Genomic DNA, 21,574 nt, shown 5'->3' with positions numbered 1-21,574 from the left:
ACCGACCGACGGACGGACAGGTTGTGGCTGCCCGGCCTCGGCTTCCCGCCTCTGGAAAAAGCGGGGGGAATTCTTCATGGCAAGCGTGGCCAGGCCCGATGTCAGATAGGGCTAAGGTGGAATGTTTTGGGGGGAGAAAGCCGTTGAAAAACCCGGAGCTGATTAGGAGAGGCCTCTGACAGGGCATTGGAACAGGCTGCCCAGGGAGGTGGTGGAGTCACCATCCATGTGTGTTTAAGGGCCGTTTAGATGCAGTGCTAAAGGACGTGGTGTAGGGGAGGACTTTGTAGAGTAGGGTAGATGGTTGGACTCGATGATCACAAGGGTCTCTTCTGACCTAGAGGATTCTATGATTCTCCCAAAGCAATGCACAGGAGTCAAACGCTTTTTCCCACTTTCAGCAAGTACAAGCATGACAAGGATGGGTAAATCAGTTTCTGGAAAAAATATATTTTTATAACTTATAGTGTGAATTGCAATGTCTAGTCATATTTAGCTCACTAGTCATATTTAGCTCACTAGTTGTCTAAGTTGGAAAGCATGTAAGGAAATCGCTGTCACTGACTTAGCACCAGGTATTGCACGTTGAGATGCATGACACCAATCAGTATAACACTGTATTTTACATCAGTTTAGGAGCTGAGTAGGTGACAGTTTTGTGTGTGCTCACAAAGACTCTTCAGCTGCACCGATCTTGCCATAAAGCACATATTAGTTTGCGGTTTAGTTTTGCTTGTTCCACGTGAAGCATATGGAAGCTATTAATGCTACTGCCTTAAAAATCAGGGATTGTTTCCCACTGTGTCTCCACAGGCTTCTTGCCTCCCATAACTCCTCCAGAAAAATTCTTTCTGTCTCAGCTGATGTTGGCCCCCCCCAGAGAACTGTTCAAGAAAACTCCTCGGCAGATTGCTTCAATGGATGTGGGGAACATGGCCCAGTCAGTGGATATAAGTGGACTTCAGCTGGCATTAGCAGGTAAGGAAGGTTTGTGGCTGTGGTTCAATTATGAATGGAAATGGTAATTGTAATGTGGCTATGAGTTACCTGAGAAACACTCCTGTCTATTCTAAAGATGAAAAAGATTGAACTGTGCTTTATGGTCTTCAAGCTTGTGTTTGAGCACAAAGAGAAACCAAGCAGAGATTATGTCTTAACTGTTTTCTCCTATTTAACAAGCATCTTTTTAAGGATATATATCACTGCCTTAAACATGAGAATATTTTGCAAGTATAGGAAGGAAGATATTTTTTTTCATCTAAAGCTTTCATTCTTGTCTGTGTATTTTTATCCCTTTTCAGCCTTTGCAGTATTTCTGTTATGAGAGAATAAGCATAACTGTCATGCTGTCATGTACTGGTACTTGAACTGCACCTGGCAAATTGGCTATTTCAAATATATCTTCAGTTTTATAAAAGAAAGTCAGATCTTGCAGCATTAACTGCAGAGTGGGAAGGTGGTCTACTTTTACTAGATTGAAAAGAAAAGCAACGTGATGCTTATCCTTTGACAGGAGAAAAGGAGCAGGAACATGATTGTTCTGATCACGTTGACTGATGAGTCACATCTGGAGCTAATCTGAAATAGAAAATATTGTTGGGAACAAGGAGCCAGTTTGAACACCAAAAAAATAGTTGGTTTTTTCCTAGGTACATGCAAATGAACCTGCTCACTGGAAAACTGACCATCCCACTTCTAGACCTGTGCAATGTGGCTTACTGGTCTGGAGTCAGGCACTAACTGGGCTTACTCTGTCCAGCAATTGTATCTTGGTATCATTTTTTTTCTGTGTGTTTTTTTTTGTTGTTGTTTTTGGTTTGTTTGTTTTCCTCTAGAATCTGTCACTGGCTTGTTATGGTGCACTATACTGTCCCTTATTCACAGTCTACAAATGTCCTCTAGTGTCCTCCTTAGCGACTGTTTCCAGACTGTGGGATCTTTTGAAAATGCAAATTGCATACCTTTCCCCTTCAAGGGGGAAACCAAAGCCTTCTGCTTCTTGTTATCCTGTCTGTGTTTTCTAGAATACTCTTGTGAGTTCAGATTTTGTGAAACTTCAGGTAATTTGTGATTTTTAGAGTAAGGCATATGAGATAGCTTAAAGAAACCTGGAGTTTTTTCAATTATTTGTTTTCCCCTTGGTACTGTCCCCTTGAATAGTTCTCATTAAAAATAAAACATGCAGAGAACCTCAAAACTGTAGCTGTGTGGATGGGGACTTTAGCCTGTGTGTTCTAATTTGTCCTTTTTTTAAAAAGAAAAAAGAGAAGACACTGATGGTTTAAAGTACAGCATGCAGTCATTAATGGGGCTTTGCAAAATTAAGCCCTGTAAGATGTGCTTGTATCATTATTTACATAATCCAGTAAACATGCAAAATTAATTGCTTACGAGCAGTTGTAGGAGTTATATAACAAAACAAAAGCTGCATCTAAAAAAGCTTTGTGCTTTCTCAGACTTCCTGCTGTAGCTCCGCAGAATAAATGTCTGTTCCTTAGAAGATAAATCTTTTGCTCTTTTAAATAATGTGATACTTCTTGGCTGTCTATTCACCTGTTTCAGAAGGTTTGTGACTTTTTCAGAAGTTTTAGTATAGTTCTCCTAATGGCTCAGCAGGCAGGATGGAGCTGTGCTGCTGACACTGCATAAATATTTGTGTTGCGGAGCTCAGATACAGTGTTTAAGGGGTTGCATTCACACCCTTTCCCCCCACATTTTGTAGAATGTAACACTTGTAAGACTTGGTGGCCCTTCAAAATTGTGGCTCCTGAGATGAATTCAGGGCCTTTTAGAGCACAATGATTTTTAATTGCTTTAGAATATACCTGCAAAATGAACTTTAATAATTTAGAAAGTACTAGGTTGTTGTTTTGTTTGGTTTTTTTTTTTTTCAATCAGTGTACATATACCAATTCTTTTTTTGTAAAGGGAGTAAAAAATACTTGGCATGTCTTCTGAGCTTGAGCTTGGTGTGACAATTCACTTGCAACTGTGGTATTTTTTCTGGGTGTGATTTTCTTTTTTCTCTTTTTTTTTTTTTTTTTTTTCCTTTGGTTTGGTTTTTGTTTTGGCTTCTTCCCCCCAAAAGTAGAGTGTTTGAATAGAGCATCTTGGGAATGAGTATTAAAATTTGCTTTGTTCTCTCCTCCCTTTGGTCTACAAAATGTTCATAGGAGCCTCTCTCCTTCCCTATAACTTATTTTTGCTAATCTGGTGTGTTACTGTATCAAACATGTCACTTTCTCTGGCTAAGTACTTGTAACTGTCGCTAAGCCTCATTTGATCTCAGAGTAATTGATGTGTGTTAAAGTTAAGATTGTAATACATTGTAGAGCTTTCCTTTAGGAATCAAACTAAGTTTCTTTTTACCTATAAAAAGAAAAAAAACGTTAGCTCTGTAGGGATTGTTTCCAGAATATATTTTTGTTTTAAAGTAAATGTCTTGATTCAAAATGCTGTGTTCTTTCCTGTTAAATCAGCATGTTCTAATTCTCGCTTCTGTTTACCTGAAACTGTTTATCCAACCCTAATTCTTGAAGTGGTGAGGGTCAGCTTTTGAGTTTCAGTGCATATAATTAAGGTCTCATGTAAGCTTCTGAAACCAGTGGATTGAAGGACTGAATCTTAAACTTTTACACTTTTACATTCTCTGTATTATTTTGAGAGATAATATAGAAGATGAGACATGAAGTTTCTAGACACAGAAGAGTGATAAGTTGTGACAGAATACCTAAAAATCCAAGGATGTGAATATGAAGCCCCATAGTTTTTTTGGCCAGTTTCTTTAAGTCTAAAAATAACTTAATATTATTTTTGTGTAACTCAGTTGGACTTTCAGCTCCTTTCAGGTTCACTTTGAAGACAATATAGAATCACGTAACAGTGGAACTCCATCTTTTTCCACACAAGCATTTGCTGTAGCTTGACAGCAAATGTAAAGTAGCTTGCACAACGCCACTGAAATGTCTTGGATAAATCTGAGTAGCTGATTTCAGCTCTAGTATGGCTGTTATCACTGGGGAGACTGTAAATGTATCTGTGTAGATTTTTTCACTTCCCTGCTCTGAGAAGAAGCGATTGCAAAACCAGATACAGCATGTGAACTCTCTCAGGAGTACCGTGTGAACCTCCTAATGTCCTCTTAGTTGCAGATTACATCAGTTACTTTTTCTGAAGTCAAGGCTATGTTTCAGATTAATTTCTATTTCTTCTTTGTCCTTGCTGCATGCCACTGTCCCTTGCCTGTCAGCTGGCACTCCAAGTACTAGCTGCTCAACACAGTACTAAATTGCACGTTGATGATATCTGCGGGGTTTTTTTAAAGCTGGTTATTCTCTAAAGCTGATTGTTTCTCACTACTTTTAGTATTCCAGGCATCTCTGTTTCAATTTTATGCTTTAATATTATGGACTGGCCTTCTTTCAGAACGTCAGTCCGAGTTGCCAACGCAGAGCAAGGCCAGCTTCCCCAGCATTCTCAGCGATCCTGACCCAGATTCTTCCAACTCTGGTTTTGACAGCTCCGTTGCCTCCCAGATCACGGAAGCCTTAGTGAGTGGACCAAAACCTCCTATAGAAAGTATGTGCATTTTCACATCTCTTGTTTCTGTAACTCATGCCGTGCTATCTTACTATACTTCTCCAGATGAAATGTAATGTAAGTCAGAAGTATTTTCAGGGTATGAAATGGGAATGAAGAGGAATGAAACTGTACAAAACTGTGTCAGGCTGCCTCCAGATCAGACTCCATAGCGTTCACACTTCCAGACTTTTAAAAATCTGAGGCCTGTCTTCAAGCGGTTACTCATGTCATCTATTGGCTAAAACACTGGGTCTGATGCCTCTCAGACCTTAGTCCTCTACACTGAGGTTTGCACTGACTGTTAACACCTTCCAAGGAAGCAAAATACTGTGGAAGGAAAATAAACCACCATAGAATTGGTAACTCAGTGATCTGAATCAAGAGGAAAAACAGGCTGATGTAACAGCATCACTAAAAAGCAGAAATAAATGTTTTTCTGGCAGGCAAATACAATACTCATGCTGTTCTCAGTGTTATAATAGCTTAAAGAAATAGGGGGGTTGGGGTCATCTTTTTGCACTGATGTAAAACTGAATATCTGAAGCTTTAAAAAGTTTCACGTTGTTGCCATTTTAGGTCACTTTCGACCAGAGTTTATTCGACCACCACCTCCACTCCATATATGTGAGGATGAATTGGCATGGCTGAATCCTATAGAGCCAGATCACACAATCCAGTGGGATAAGTCAATGTGTGTTAAGAACAGCACAGGAGTTGAGATAAAAAGAATCATGGCAAAAGCTTTTAAAAGTCCTTTGACTTCCCCACAGCAAACACAGGTAAGAATCATGCACTTTTCTGCCTAAAATGATTTTTCTAACAGTTGTCTATTAACTCATGTATTTTAGAAAACTTTGATCACTTTAATTGGTCTGTGTTTAGATTCAGGCAACTCCAAGGACTTTAAATTGTAAAAAAACAAGTGTTTTGACTTTGGGTTTTTATAAGGAAGAAATCTTTCAGTTTCATAACATTGACTGGATGTGGTTACAGTTAATCAATAAGTGGTACCAATATTTTTCTGCATAGAAAAATCTTCTTACAATGAAGTTGTTCATGCTTCTTTAGAAGCTTTTGATAAGTATTTCAGAAATGCCAACACCAATATTTTTTTTTCCTCAATTTGATAGTATTACCCTTGATTCCAGTGGGCTTTTTGATAATCATTATGCTAGCACTATAAAATATCCTTTATTTGCAGAACTTTTTCTGACAGCAATGAACTCACAATTGAGGTTTCTTTCTGCTGGACGGGAAACTAAAGGCTGAAACTTTTCATGGTGGTGGTTTGTTTTTTTTGTTTCTGCTCTTGCTTGCCCCCCACTGATGAAAGACTACTAATTGCTTCATTAAAGGTTTTATGGGCACAGTTGCCTTTGCAAAGAGACTTTAAAGTATAATTCCATTGTCTTCCAGTAAAGACACCTAAATCTAAAGGGTTATCATTCTCCTTAGCTTAGATGTGTTATAGCAGTTTCTTCAAGCAGTAATGTAAATGGTTAAGAAAAAAAAAAAAAAACCTGAGCCTTTTTTTTCTTTACAGCTCCTTGGAGAACTGGAAAAGGACCCCAAGCTCGTTTACCATATTGGTCTCACTCCTGCCAAATTGCCAGACCTGGTTGAAAACAATCCTTTAGTAGCTATAGAGATGTTGCTGAAACTGATGCAGTCTAGTCAGATAACAGAGTACTTCTCTGTCTTGGTCAACATGGACATGTCATTACATTCCATGGAAGTTGTAAATAGGTGAGTACTATCTGAAATTTAAGGTTGTTTCCTTAAGTATGTAAAATAAATAAATGAACAGTTATTAAGTGATTGTGAGGCTGGCCACAGAGCTATATTGGATGCATTCCAAAGGGTACCAAAAGTCACAGGAATTGAAGAAATTACTAGTCGGATTACAGTAAAGGAAAAGAGTATCAAACTGTCATTCCCTTCTCAATTTCTCTATGCAGTTTGTTGGTTTGTATTTTTTTAATACTCTTTTAATAATAAGACTTAGTGTGTTCTGATTAATCCTGCAGAGGAAGAGAGTGCTGTGGATTCATTGCTTTCTACCACTACTGGACCCTGTGTTTATTGCATACTCGCTTTTAATATAGTTCCTTAGTGGGGGTGTCTGTAGTTAAAGGAAAAAAAGTCTTATTTTAGTCCAGACTAAGTTTCTAAAATTAACTGTGGGTTGATAATAAAGAACTGAACCTCTCAAACATCTTTAGTGTGAAATTCAGAGAACACTGCCAATTTTTAAGTTCCTTTTTATGCAGTGCTATTTTAAAATATTAGTGTAATAATAGCAGCTTCCTATTAGCAGTAGCAAAACTGCAACTTAACAGGAAAAAAACTCTACAATTTCCCAGCAGAAAGATGTGATGGCGAAGGCATATATATATTACATTTTCTATTAGTTATTTATAATTTTTTTTAATTAAATATTTTGTTCTAATTAACATTACTATAATTTTCTATTAATTACTTATAACATACCATATTAGGTATGGTAAAAAGCACATCTCTTGCACAGGCACTATGCTAGTTAATCTTTCGGTCCCTCCTCCAAGAATAGGGAGGCTTATTCAAAGAAAATACTGTTACTCTTTAATATTAAAGCAAAGCGTTTCTACTTTGAAAAGAATACATATTGTATAGTGAATAACTTCAACTGGTGTTGATAATTATTAGAGAATCATTTCATCAACCTGTTTGATCTGTTCAGCTCAAAACAAAACAGCATTTAAAATGGTTATCACTTAAGGGAGTCTGTCACTGTAATCTAGAGTATGACTAAAGTTTTATTCAGACAATCAGGTTCCTGGTTAATAGATAAATTTCATTAGCAAATATGTGTCCTACATCCCAGGAAGCTGCAAGTTTAGTTACTGACTTGCAAAATGACCAGTTACTGGATGTGTATGGTTTTGTCACTGCAGTGACTGTCACTCCAATGGGTCACAATCCACTTCTTCCTGATGAAGAATTCCTGTTCTCTTCTCATAGCTTAAAAACCAGCCTCATCTCTGGCTTCTCTTTCAACTGAGGTAGCAGCTCTGTCTTATTAGGACATCTGGAAATGTTAATTTTGATCCTTCTTGAGGTGTGCTTGTGTGGAATATAGAGGACTACAGTGGGACAAAGGGCAGTTACTGTGAGAATCCTCAACAAAAAGTGAATGCCACACAGCTAAGCTGCTTAAATGCAACTTGCATTCTTGAGGTGGCTTAAGTGAACAAAAGGTGGTATTGTTAAGTAACTATCCTGCTTTATGTGCACACCCTGCCCTTGTTAGGAATAACTTCTGCATATACATACAAGCCATTCTCTTAAGGGAACGCTAGGCCCTTCAGTAGGAAAACTTCTCAGACAGCTGATCCCCACATGTGACAAAAGTACATCTTTCCTACTTACTTTCTTCCATTTCTTGGCAATTACTGAAGGTGAACTCCCAAATCAGCCTTAAATACCATTTAAGAATACCTTAAGTATCATTTGAGGAAAGAAACATTTTATTTCTGAAATAAGTCCCTCCCTCCTGGTGCAGACTTTGAGGAAAGAAACATTTTATTTCTGAAATCAGTCCCTTCTGGCGCAGATTGACAGCAGTTACTGCCCTGAAGCTGGGCTGATGATCGTGATGTGGAGAAATAGTAGTAAGAAAAGATCCTCAACAAAAAGTGAATGCCACACAGCTAAGCTGCTTAAATGCAACTTGCATTCTTGAGGTGGCTTAAGTGAACAAAAGGTGGTATTGTTAAGTAACTATCCTGCTTTATGTGCACACCCTGCCCTTGTTAGGAATAACTTCTGCCTATAGATACAAGCCATTTTCTTAATGGAATGCTAGGCCCTTCAGTAGGAAAACTTCTCAGACAGCTGATCCCCACAAATGACAAAAGTACATCTTTCCTGCTTACTTTCTTCCATTTCTTGGCAATTACTGAAGGTGAACTCCCAAATCAGCCTTAAATACCATTTAAGAATACCTTAAATATCATTTGAGGAAAGAAACATTTTATTTCTGAAATCAGTCCCTTCTGGCGCAGATTGACAGCAGTTACTGCCCTGAAGCTGGGCTGATGATCGTGATGTGGAGAAATAGTAGTAAGAAAAGAGCTTTTACTCCCATCCAGGGTAGCTACAGCACTAGTCAGGCATGCTGGTTCTCTCACAGCGTAACCACCACAGGAACAACTTCTCTTAAATGGCAAAATGACTGTCAATGCAAACAGGGAGACACCAAATTTTTAAGTGAAATAAGACAAAAACTTGAAGACGAAATGTCTAAAACATGCGCTGTTTTCCCAGTTGCCCCCCCTTTTTCACTACTTGAGAGAGGACTGTGATTAGAGTTACTTTGGTCAAATTCTGTTGTAATTTTATGGCATTTAATGTATGCTCTCATCTAAAACTTGAGGGCTTTATCACTTTTTCAGGTAAGAAACAGTGGCAGCTCAAATACTGTAGTAGCCAGCATTAAACCACAAATAGGTGTGCTTTGTTGCTAACTCTTAGAAATACACTAATTCCATTTTTTGATGCAGTAGTTCTCCAATTCTTCTATAGTAAGAAGCTTCTGAGATTATTGTGCATCATTAATCTCTAGTTAACACTTTCATTACTCAGGGGCTCCTCATACTCAGGGGTATTCATATCATTTCAGTTCCTAGGAATAAAATTTCAGTCTGAAGGAACTAAGGAAATTGATCTTTTGATGCAACAAAGTAGTTATTCTGGTTCTGTGCTTAAGGAAGGAGTTCAGCATCTAGATTTAGTACCCGAAGTGCAAATATGAATAAGCAACATTGTATTGCAGTGTTTATTGCAGAAGAATCTTCATACTCAGTGTGGGGGCTTCACTGGAAATTAGAAACCTGTAGCATTGACTGATTTGTGTAATATATAGCAAAAGTTTGTAAATATGTTATATACAGGAACCCAATCTAACTATCTGTGGAAGCTGTCAGAAATCAGCTCTGTATTACATGACTGGGAATAAACTATTATCGAACAGCTTCTCTTAAATGGCAAAATGACTGTCAATGCAAACAGGGAGACACCAAATTTTTAAGTGAAATAAGACAAAAACTTGAAGATGAAATGTCTAAAACATGCACTGTTTTCCCAGTTGCCCCTCCTTTTTCACTACTTCAGATAGGACTGTGATTAGAGTTACTTTGGTCAAATTTTGTTCTAACTTTATGGCATTTAATGTATGCTCTCATCTAAAACTTGAGGGCTGTATCACTTTTTCAGGTAAGAAACAGTGGCAGCTCAAATACGGTAGTAGCCAGCATTAAACCACAAATAGGTGTGCTTTGTTGCTAACTCTTAGAAATACACTAATTCCATTTTTTGATGCAGTAGTTCTCCAATTCTTCTATAGTAAGAAGCTTCTGAGATTATTGTGCATCATTAATCTCTAGTTAACACTTTCATTTACTCAGGGGCTCCGGGTATTCATATCATTTCAGTTCCTAGGAATAAAATTTCAGTCTGAAGGAACTAAGGAAACTGATCTTTTGATGCAACAGAGGAGTTATTCTGGTTGTGTGCTTAAGGAAGGAGTTCAGCATCTAGATTTAGTACCCGAAGTGCAAATATGAATAAGCAACATTGTATTGCAGTGTTTATTGCAGAAGAATCTTCATACTCAGTGTGGGGGCTTCACTGGAAATTAGAAACCAGTAGCATTGACTGATTTGTGTAATATCTAGCAAAAGTTTGTAGGTATGTTATATACAGGAATCCAATCTAACAAGTCTAACTTGTCTGTTTTGCAATGGAATGACTAGGTTTTTGGCTTCATAAACCATTGGATATTTTTAATTTGAACAGGCTTACTACTGCAGTTGATCTCCCACCTGAATTTATTCATCTTTATATCTCCAACTGTATCTCTACCTGTGAACAGATTAAAGACAAATATATGCAGGTGAGTAATTTAGTAAATTGGTTAGGAAAAAGGATCCTATGTATTGCTCTGTGTAATATGTGTTGAGATTTTTATAAGACTGATAGCATTAAGTTACTCTGTCTTACTGCTTCTTTATTTCAAAGGCACGTTTGTATGTTTTTCCTATGCAGTTCTTCATCATGTTTAACAGATGATTCTTTACCTTTTTACAAGACTTCACAAGCAACTACTGTTCCCTATTTTTTTGTAGCATAATACGCTTCTCCCTAGCAAAACTGCAGTTTATGTGACAGGGGCTCCGGGTATTCATATCATTTCAGTTCCTAGGAATAAAATTTCAGTCTGAAGGAACTAAGGAAACTGATCTTTTGATGCAACAGAGGAGTTATTCTGGTTGTGTGCTTAAGGAAGGAGTTCAGCATCTAGATTTAGTACCCGAAGTGCAAATATGAATAAGCAACATTGTATTGCAGTGTTTATTGCAGAAGAATCTTCATACTCAGTGTGGGGGCTTCACTGGAAATTAGAAACCAGTAGCATTGACTGATTTGTGTAATATCTAGCAAAAGTTTGTAGGTATGTTATATACAGGAATCCAATCTAACAAGTCTAACTTGTCTGTTTTGCAATGGAATGACTAGGTTTTTGGCTTCATAAACCATTGGATATTTTTAATTTGAACAGGCTTACTACTGCAGTTGATCTCCCACCTGAATTTATTCATCTTTATATCTCCAACTGTATCTCTACCTGTGAACAGATTAAAGACAAATATATGCAGGTGAGTACTTTAGTAAATTGGTTAGGAAAAAGGATCCTATGTATTGCTCTGTATAATATGTGTTGAGATTTTTGTAAGACTGATAGCATTAAGTTACTCTGTCTTACTGCTTTATTTCAAAGGCATGTTTGTGAGTTTTTTCTATGCAGTTCTTTTTCTATGCAGTTCATCGATAGCATTAAGTTACTCTGTCTTACTGCTTCTTTATTTCAAAGGCACGTTTGTATGTTTTTCCTATGCAGTTCTTCATCATGTTTAACAGATGATTCTTTACCTTTTTACAAGACTTCACAAGTAACTACTGTTCCCTATTTTTCTGTAGCATAATACACGTCTCCCTAGCAAAACTGCAGTTTTGTGTGAGTCAAGTCCTTACCTGCAAAAGGTTTATCTGTCACTCAGTGTGCCCTTTCTTCACCCCCAGTATGAGTTGTTTGCATTCTACTTAGTTTTAAGCTTCAAGTTTCTTTTCTGCACAAGTATACCCTCGACTTCCAAAAGTCAAGTCCTTACCTGCAAAAGGTTTATCTGTCACTCAGTGTGCCCTTTCTTCACCCCCAGTATGAGTTGTTTGCATTCTACTTAGTTTTAAGCTTCAAGTTTCTTTTCTGCACAAGTATACCCTCGACTTCCAAACCTTTGAGGTGATGTTATAAAACATTCTTGCCCGCCAGTCAGGACTACTGCCAACCTACAACAGCTTGCGGATCTCCTCAAAGACCTAAAAATCTTCTACTTTCTTCCTAACACCATACTCTTCACTTCCTAAGCCCTATCATACTGCCTCAGTACCAGCCTCCAAGCAGTAGCCACTTCAAGGATCTTTACCCCCTGTGGAGGTTTCCACACCTTTGGCACACAAGGTTGTCTACATGCTGTGCAAGGTACTTCTTTCTATCCGAAATCAATCTGTTGGTTTCACCAGCTGTCCAGTAGATCTTGTTTCCTTGGATACATCATTGGTGAAAAACAGCTCTGTATTCAGTTTACCCAAGGCTTTGTGAATCTTGACCAAGTCCTGCCTCAGCTTTTTCATCTCAGTACTGAAGGATTGTAACCTCTTCAGTCTCTTGCAGCAGGACAGCTGTTCCTTTCCCTTTTTTGGTGTCCTTCTCTAGCTCTACTATATCCTTAAGCTGCAGAGACAACAATTGCATGCAGTGCACAGGATATGGGTGCAATGTGGCTTTTAGATAGCAGCAAAACCCCCACTGTCTTGTTCCCAGTACCCTTCCAGAAGACGATTAACCATTTGTTATCTTTTTGGTGGCTGCTGGTGTTTCTCTGCTTCGGCACTCTGCCAGATAGACGTGGGTGGCTTGGCCTGTGACCTGCTGAATAGCTGTGCCCATTCTGCTTGGTAGCCAAATAGGAAAATACCAGCAGAGCTGGGCTGCAGCTGAGAGCGTGCCCACAGAGAGGGACGGTGCACTCAGGGGGGCTGCTGAGAGCATGCAGCAGCTGTGCTAGAGGCAGACTGAGGACCAAAAAAAAACCAGAAACAGTGTCAAGGAACACGTACTGGTAGCCAAGTAGCATGCACAGCTTGTGAGATCTAACATTTGTTAACACTGCAGATGAGGCCGCACAGCAACTGAGACACAAGATGTTTTGTTTGAAAAGCACAGTACAAAACCACTCCTATTGGAAGTGAAAGAGGCACAATCCTCTGAGATACTGGGACTCAGCCAGCATCTTGTGTTTGTACTTCTGTTCTGAGTTTCCTGTTCCTCAATTATTAAAGTTAGTTACTCTTGTTTTCTCTGTCACACGAATTTGTTACATGTGATGCCTTTTGATTGCAGTGAAAGAAACAACTTGTTCAGTTTCTGAATTCTCTTGGTACAAGTAGCAAATTTTGCAGTAGTAAGGTCAATTCTGGTAAACATAGTTGATAGATTAAGTATCCAAAGTATAATTAGATGATTTAACTCTAAAAGAAAGCTATCAAGTCCTCTCAGTTCTGTCTGATAATCGTCCATGTATATAGTTGCTTTTAGAGAAAGGCTTGGGTTCAGCTCTTTCTCACAATGTGAACTATGAGGCCACTTTAATGATAAAGTAAGATCTGCTTTTTGTCCATGAGGAAGAATGCACTTTATACATAGTGTGTATATATATATAGCATATACACATACTATACTTTATAGTCTATAGAGTACAATTGTCCATGAGGAAGAATGCACTTTATACATTGTGTATATGCTATATATATATACACACACTTACTATACTTTATAGTCTATAGAGCACAATATACTGCTTTATACAAAGCAGATGGTTAGTGACTGGATCTGTGTATGACAAATTGTGTAAGTGCCAGTTCCTAGGTCTCCACTTCCAGTCCCAGGGTGCTCTTCAAGAAGTTACCTGGCAGCCCTTTGGGAGGAGGAACACTTCTGACATCCTGTCTTTTTACTGGAGCAGGCAGGAAGTGACCCAAGAGCTCTGAGGCATGTTCTTGGATCAGGTGTCCTTGGTCCTGTCTTTCTAAGATAGAATAAGAGAGATGTGCTAATTCAGCAACAGAGCACTTCCCATGAAGCAAGTTTGGAGTCAGTTCCATTGCTGTCACTTCCCATTTGGAGTCCCCTAATCATGTGGTGACTGGGGAATTTTGAGATTCTAACCTTGTTCACTTTTCTTTATGGTATTCTTGTGGGAGAAAAGACTAAGCAAGACCCTAGTGATGATGTCATCTAAAGCTATGATCCCTTCTCTCTGACTTCATTCAGAGATTACCTCTGCACTGTATGTAATGTCTTTATTATGTAGATCTGGTGCTTCATTTGTGCCTGGCAATTATCTTGAGAAAGCTCCTGTGTCCAGCAGTACGGTACTTTAAAGTAGAAGAGCCAATTTTTTCAATACAGTAGCAGTTTGGGAGATGGAAGAGCAGGGGCAGCACAGTCAAAGCTTGGGCACAAGATCACTGCTGAAGCTGAGTTGCTCCTGAAATGCCTCCGTTGTGCTGCTGAGGGCCAACTGCCCTTTAACTGACTTGGTTGCAAACATTTATTTTTATCTCTTCTCTTGCAGAACCGCCTGGTACGTCTGGTTTGTGTCTTTCTTCAGTCTTTAATCAGAAACAAAATTATTAATGTACAGGACTTGTTTATAGAAGTGCAAGCGTTCTGTATCGAGTTCAGTCGGATACGAGAAGCAGCTGGGCTTTTCAGATTGCTGAAGACACTAGACACTGGGGAAAATCCATCAGAGACAAAAACATCAAAATAAAACCAACTGTGACTGGCAAAAAAAACCCCACCAAACCCTGCCAGTATTCTATACCAATTAATTGTATATTTTAAACTTAAATCACTGGATTAATGATGTAATACACTATAAATAGCATTTTATGCATTTGAACAATAAATAATGCTTTTTCTGGTACACATACTTGAGTTCATGAAATGTGTTAGGCCTTACAGTTATGCTATTTTTGATGATGGGTTAAACTCTGTATGTCACATGCATATCCTGAACTAGAGACTCTAATTCCAGAGAGACTGTAAATGATAATTACTATTTCATGGCAAATTTAAGTATTCATCTGGCACTTGAATGTTTCTGTGTTGAAAACTTTTTGTGAATAACTGAAGTCAACTTGTATCAAGGTAAGTAACTTCAGTTCCTATTTGCCCTTTTTTTACCATGTAAGACCACCTGGAAGCTGGGTGCAACTTCTGATGATCCATGCTGTTTTCAGTAAGGGAAAAGTCTAGATGAACCTAAGGGCTTATTTTTACATGACAGAAATGAAGCATTGGGTGTTGTAGACTCAGAGTGCTGCTGTCTTTTCAAGATCATTGAATCTTTCCAGAATACTGACTTCATACCGCAGTAGTTGAAGTACCATACCTATTTCATGCTTGTAAGAATGTAATGGTCTCATTTTTTTTCCATAAAAATCCAAATTGTGAGCCTCTTAATTCAAAACTTGCATAGGCCATTGCTCATATGGCTACCAAAATTAAAACAGCTGCTTCCTTCTAAAGCATATAGTTTGAGTACAATTTGGGTGTTAGAGGCCAGGTGTTGGGGACAGTGGGGAAGGGGTCTGCTGAAGTATTATTTTAAGCTGATCATAGAATAGCTGCTTTTATTTAAGCCCTGAAGCAGAATAGGAAAATAACTTGGAAAAGGGGCTAGTTCTGATTTAATGCTGCTTGATAAATGAAAGCTGGTTTAAATCTGCATCTGCTTCTCAAATTTTTATGAAGTACAAGATCAATAATGCAAGGTCAAGACTGTCTTTTGGCTTTCCCTTTCCAAGTAATTTAAGTTGCTAAATTGCTTGGACTGAAAAGCCCATTGATCTCGCATTTCATGCGGCATAATCTTTTAGTAAGAAGTCCTGTGAGAAGTGTTCTCCAGGCATTAGGGGTTAGACTTGTCCAGCTTCCCAGAGTTAAGATATATTAGGCCAACTAAAGTAGCACTTACTTAAGACATGGTCCAATTCTAGACATGCCTTCTAAAACCCAAGACATTTGATGTAAGTCACTGTCAGCAGCAACAGTTGCCCTAACTTGTGCTCTAAACTTGTACCTTAATGTGTTGCATCTATGAAGTTGAAGTACAATTTGACTATCATCTTGAAAAACATGGTTAAAAACCCATTTCCTATAGACTTTAGGATTATTTTTTTTTTTGGAATTGGGTGCTACAGCTTATGACAAAGTAATGACTCCATCAGAAAACTGCAATCTACTTTATGATTTACAGGATTACTTTAAAAGAATTTAAGCTTTGCAAAAAAAAAAAATTGGGTTGCTACTGTGATATTACAGCAAAAACCTACTACTTCTTCACAGTATTTGCTTGAGTTGTGCTGATGTATAGAAATACCCTGGATTTGTCCTGTAAATATAAAAATTATCAAGAAACAGTCTTAAGATTTTTATCACAGGAACTCTGGTAATATTTTACTTGGGAAAGTCTATTAATTTCAGAGCCCTGTGCATTGATAAAAACACCTGGCAAGGTTGTAGAAGCCAGGTTGCCTCTGAGGAGAGGCTGGGGCTGCCCTGTGCCAGACCCAGCCCATACAAACTGGTGCAGGTGAGCCCCTCAGCCAGGCTGGGGGCACCTCTGTGATATCTCCATGTAGCCCATGGAGAGGATCCACATTGGAGCAGATCCTTTTAGAACTACAGCCCATGAGAGGGACACCTCCCCACCCCACATCAGAACAGTGTGAGGAAGGAACAGCAGAGACCAAATGTTATATGCTGACCCCAGGGCCTCTTTCCCCCCACTCACAGGGGGGAGAGATGGATAGAAGTCAAGAGTGAAGGAGTAAATGTGAGCCTAAGACAACAAGAAAGAAAAGGTAGCTTTAGTTTTGTCCTCATTTCTCACTATCCTACTCTATTTTCAAATGGCAATAAATTAATCTTCATCAAGTCTGTTTTGCCTGTGATGGTAACTGTTTATCTTGACACCTGAGTTTTTCCATCTTATTGTCTTGCCCTGTCTTATGGCAGAGGGGGAGCGAGCAACTGGGTGGGCATCTAGCAGTTCACCAAGGTTAATCCACTATATCCAGGTATTAAGCTTGCTTTTTTTAAAGCATGAAGTTAAGTTTGTTTTGTGCTGTACTACTTGAGTGGCTCAGATCCATTTATGCAAGTGCAGCAAAGAAAACAAAACCCTCCAGCTTCTCAGACATTGCTTTTTAAAAGGTCTGTATAATTTATTATGGAATTTGAGCTTTTAGCCATTAAGTTACAACAACAATGCATAACTTGACATTCTTACAGTTGTACATACACAATGGAAAGGACGTAGCCCAGCGCTTAATCCAAACAATGCAACCAAGTTAGTACGAGGTTACCATAGGAGACAGTCAACTGTGAGCAGTTGTTGACAGACTGGCAAGTCCAAATAGTTCTCTGCAGTTATGTTTATAGTCAAAGTAATTGGCTTCAAAGTTTTGGACTTAAGCTTCAGACTAACAGAATGATGGAAACTCAAATTATTTTGCTCTTCTGAATTAAGTAGGATATGCTCATTTTAAAATGTGGTATCATTACCATGTTTCAGATGGTGAAAAATAGCTTCAGGTCCAATGGAAGTACAGCAGACATTTTCCAGGCAATGCATTCTTCACACAAACACATGCAATTATAGAGACATTCTACTTTTAAAACTTTCTCAAATCAAGTTTTGCAATACAGCAGGATATCTGAGGAGAGAGATCAGGACTCATACCGAACAAAAACAAAAAAAGCCTTCAGCTTGATTTGTGCATGTTTAATCTACAATTCCAATTCCCAAATCTTCACGTATCACCTATGAGAGAAAAGGACACGTCTAGTAAAAATCTTCACGTATCACCTATGAGAGAAAAGAACACATCCAGATCAGTCTTGAGGATGGAAGACATGAACAATTTTTACAGCCATTCTAGTTAAAATATATATAGATATATATATATCTGCTGCCGCTATCTTCAATTTCAGGAATTGTATTTCACCATGGCCCTATTATAAAACCATGAGGATGGAAGACATGAACAATTTTTACAGTCGTTCTAGTTAAAATATATCTATCTATATATATATATATAGATAGATATATCTGCTGTCGCTATCTTCAATTTCAGGAATTGTATTTTACCATGGCCCTATTATAAAACCGCATCTCTTCAGCTTACCCAAGGGGAGATTCTTGCTCTTTCCTCCTCCACCCCAACTCCTCATCCCCTTAGCCTGGCTCTAAAACTCAGTTAATTGCACAGTAAAGATATTCGGTTTCCTAGTCTGTCAAAATACAGCTTTGATAGATTTAATTTTCTGCCACTTAAGCCGAATTAGTTCATCGCATACTCTTCATCTGACTGTGAGACAAAGTAAATAGAGCAGAAAAGGAAAACCAGAGAGGAGCACTCCATCTCTTCTTGTAACAGCAAGCTCTGAAGTTGGTCTGAGCCATTGTGTGCAGTCTCAGCCAGCCTGGTGGCTGAGGGGAGACACGCAGAAGAGAACAGTCTCTTGTCAAGCTGCCAACACAGTCTGATTCACCCGGCAGCAACCACCAACAGCTCCACTCCTTTCCGTCTAACCCCCACGAGATATTGCCAGCTGAGTCCTCTACCAGATCTGAGCTCTGCTCTCCTTGTACGGCTGCAGAGTTCTTACTGATCTCAGGATCTTCATCCATCCAGCACAGAAACACTGCATTCAAATCAATTCAAACCAAACCCATGAAAACTACACATGCAACCTCTCCACTCAAAAAAAAAAAAAAAAAAACCAACAACAAAAACACCCAAAAAACTAACCCCCTCTCGCAAAAAAGCAAACAAAATACACAAAAACACCCAAAAAACTAACCCCCTCTCACAAAAAGCAAGCAAAATATCCACCTAACCATTGCCACAATATCACCATTACTGGCTCAATTCAGGGTGCTAAGGGCTCTGGAGCAGGAGCTCTCAGTTTTACCAACACTTGGGATGTTGATATATAACAAAACCATGGTTTTATTACACATTGTGGCAACAACCAAAAAAATATGCCACAAGTTCAGAATGCCATTCTTAACCTACTGGTGTATATTTCAAAGCAGAGTTGGTACTGCTAGCAGCAGTTGCATGTCTAGGCAGGAAAAGTCAGCTTTTATGGGGCAGCTAAATAAATCAGCCCAACCTGTTGTGTCCTTTCTGTAGCCATCGTAATGCCAACCCAACACCTTTCCCTTCTGGTCAAGCTCATCAAAACCTGCAAGTGTAGATTCTGCCTCTGTCTCAGACACCTGCTGAACCACAAGGGCACAGAAAGCAGGGTTTCCATCACACTACACTTGCTGGGCTCCCCCACCCCACCACTAGCCATAGAGAAAGCTCAGCAGGCAGGGCAGAAAAACAGGACAACCCACTACTTTATCAAGTGATTTGAAAAAAAAGTCTTTGCATGTTTGTCAAAGTGTTTGAGTGTTTGACAATGGTGTTTCTCTGTGCCAGTTACACCCTGGCACAGGACAGGAATTCCCCAAGTGAAACAGCCCAGCTTTGGCAGGAATATACCAGTGCCCGATTTATTAAGTCGGCATGGATTAAAAGCATTCTCACTGTAGTTAAATTATCCTGCAACTCCTCTGGCACACCTCCAGATCCTAGCACTAATTACTGGCAACAGGTTACTGGACTACATTCACAGACTCAGGGGGGGTGAGGGGCAGGGGGAAGGAGTTACTGCTATCTAATCAAACTTCCCTGGTACACGCAAAGAATCTCCCCTAAGCATTGCTTAGAGCCAAAGAAGAATTCAGTGTACGGGTAGTTACTAAAAGAAAGTTCGAATTTTCTAGTTAAATTGGTACTGCAGATTTATTAAATCGGCATGGATTAAAAGCATTCTCACTGTAGTTAAATTATCCTGCAACTCCTCTGGCACACCTCCAGAACCTAGCACTAATTACTGGCAACAGGTTACTGGACTACATTCACAGACTCAGGGGGGTGAGGGGCAGGGGGAAGGAGTTACTGCTATCTAATCAAATTTCCCTGGTACATGCAAGAATTTCCCCTAAGCATTGCTTAGAGCCAAAGAATTCAGTGTAGGGGTAGTTACTAAAAGAAAGTTTGAATTTTCTGGTTAAATTGGTACTGCAGGTAATTAAATGCACTATTAACATGCATTCAGACCTGAGAGGCCTATAGTTCATTTTTGCTTGCTATCAAGTCTGAAAGTTGAAGCTAGTTTAAAGTTATTTACTATCAAATTTATGCTCTAACTTGGCATTCATAGACTATTATTAATAAACTAAGATTTCTGAAAAGGCCTCCAGTCTCACTTTAAATACTAGTCCACCTTGACATGAGCTTAGCTCCTTTTCAAACAAAAAATATTTAAAAAAAAAAAATCACTTGAACTTTACAGATTTTTTTTTTCTAGCAGTCACACCAGAACTAAGGAAGCCATATCAATGAACATGATACTAACAAAACTCATTCTACAACAACAACATCCCCTAGTCCAGGTTAGGGATTTTCCCCAACTGATTTATTCAACATCTCCATTGAGGGGGCTGTCCACTTCACGTGGGCGCCACGCTTTAACTTGGTATAATCCCACCACATGAATGCCTCTGGTAAGAAACCCTTTGCCTGATTTCAGCAAAATATGACAGACAGAGGTCTCAGACAAGTTCCTGCACATTTTATGAAAAACACGCAGCTAGAAATAGAAAAAGATTGGGCTGGGGGGGCAGAAGGAACCCACAACACATAGCATTTTGTGAAAAACACGCAGCTAGAAATAGAAAAAAATTGGGCTGGGGGGGGGCAGAAGGAACCCATGACACATAGAGCATCAGCTCCCACATCAGGCAGGCCACAGCCTAAGAGGCAGATTAAAGGTTCTCCAAGTGGTAGGGAAAGGAGTCACAAGGCACCTATCCCACAAAAAAAAAAAAAAAAAAAAATCATAGCAGGGAAAGACTCATCAGTTCTGACCTTCACATAAACTTTTGTTAAAGTGCTAGAAACTAGAAATACCAGTTTGATCCAGATCAGCAAAATCCGAGAACCTGTATTTACCTAGAGCCATTTACTCAAAAAGTCATCAATTTGAGTTGTAACAGCAGGTGACAAGCTTCACGTTTCTAATCCTTTCTTGCTACTGTTTTAAGCTCCATATATTATCTCTTTCCTGTCCTGTACTTTTTTTAACCTGCTGCTTTTTGCTAAGGCGCATCAGCTCTGCCACTGAGGTCAGACTAATGATTCGCTTCAGGAGATTTTTGTCATGGTGCTTCCAAGGAGAGCAAACTGCTTGCTGGAGGCACTGCAATTCGGCCTTTTATTGTCATCATTCCTCAGCAGCACAGCTGGCCTTATGAGACCTAACTATATTGAAGGTGAACTCCCTGCAAACCAATTCAGCTGAACCAACTGTAACTAGGCTTGTGAAAGGCTGAAAGGAACCCGGTACAGCACTAGCATTAGAAACGTACTCCAGGAATCTTCATGCTCAGATATCTTTCCAAGTCAATACTATTAGTTACACTTCAGACTTTACAAGCTCAGTTTTCAATTTGCAGGTTCTTTGGCTTTTCTTCCAGCATTCTGCCACTCCCTGCAAACCAATTCAGCTGAACCAACTGTAACTAGGCTTGTGAAAGGCTGAAAGGAACGCGGTACAGCACTGGCATTACAAAAGTACTCCAGGAATCTTCATGCTCAGATATCTTTCCAAGTCAATAGTATTAGTTACACTTCAGAATTTACAAGCTCAGTTTTCAATTTGCAGGTTCTTTGGCTTTTCTTCCAGCGTTCTGCCGGATCTCAG

The 21,574-nt window shown here is 39.1% G+C and overlaps 2 protein-coding genes across 2 annotated transcripts in view; one reads left to right on the top strand and one right to left on the bottom strand.

Moving 5' to 3' along the window:
- Positions 1-14,671, top strand: part of CNOT11 (CCR4-NOT transcription complex subunit 11) — a 39,516-nt gene extending 24,845 nt beyond the window's left edge. Inside the window, exons 4-9 of the mRNA XM_014957740.1 lie at positions 814-978; positions 4,426-4,578; positions 5,158-5,360; positions 6,125-6,327; positions 10,417-10,513; positions 14,316-14,671. Coding sequence (XP_014813226.1) covers positions 814-978; positions 4,426-4,578; positions 5,158-5,360; positions 6,125-6,327; positions 10,417-10,513; positions 14,316-14,513 — 1,019 coding nt within the window. The 3' untranslated portion in view covers positions 14,514-14,671. The remainder of the gene's footprint in view (positions 1-813; positions 979-4,425; positions 4,579-5,157; positions 5,361-6,124; positions 6,328-10,416; positions 10,514-14,315) is intronic.
- Positions 14,672-16,949: 2,278 nt separating this feature from the next.
- RNF149 (ring finger protein 149) overlaps positions 16,950-21,574 on the bottom strand; it is a 50,145-nt gene continuing 45,520 nt past the window's right edge. The window contains exon 10 of the mRNA XM_014957739.1: positions 16,950-17,573. The gene's annotated coding sequence lies outside the window, so the exon portion shown is untranslated. The remainder of the gene's footprint in view (positions 17,574-21,574) is intronic.

Source organism: Calidris pugnax, unplaced genomic scaffold, assembly GCF_001431845.1.
Source record: "Calidris pugnax isolate Ruff unplaced genomic scaffold, ASM143184v1 scaffold303, whole genome shotgun sequence".
Taxonomy (NCBI): Eukaryota; Metazoa; Chordata; class Aves; order Charadriiformes; family Scolopacidae; genus Calidris; species Calidris pugnax.
Note: the sequence above shows the minus strand (reverse complement) of the source record. Positions and strands in the feature narration are given on the sequence as shown.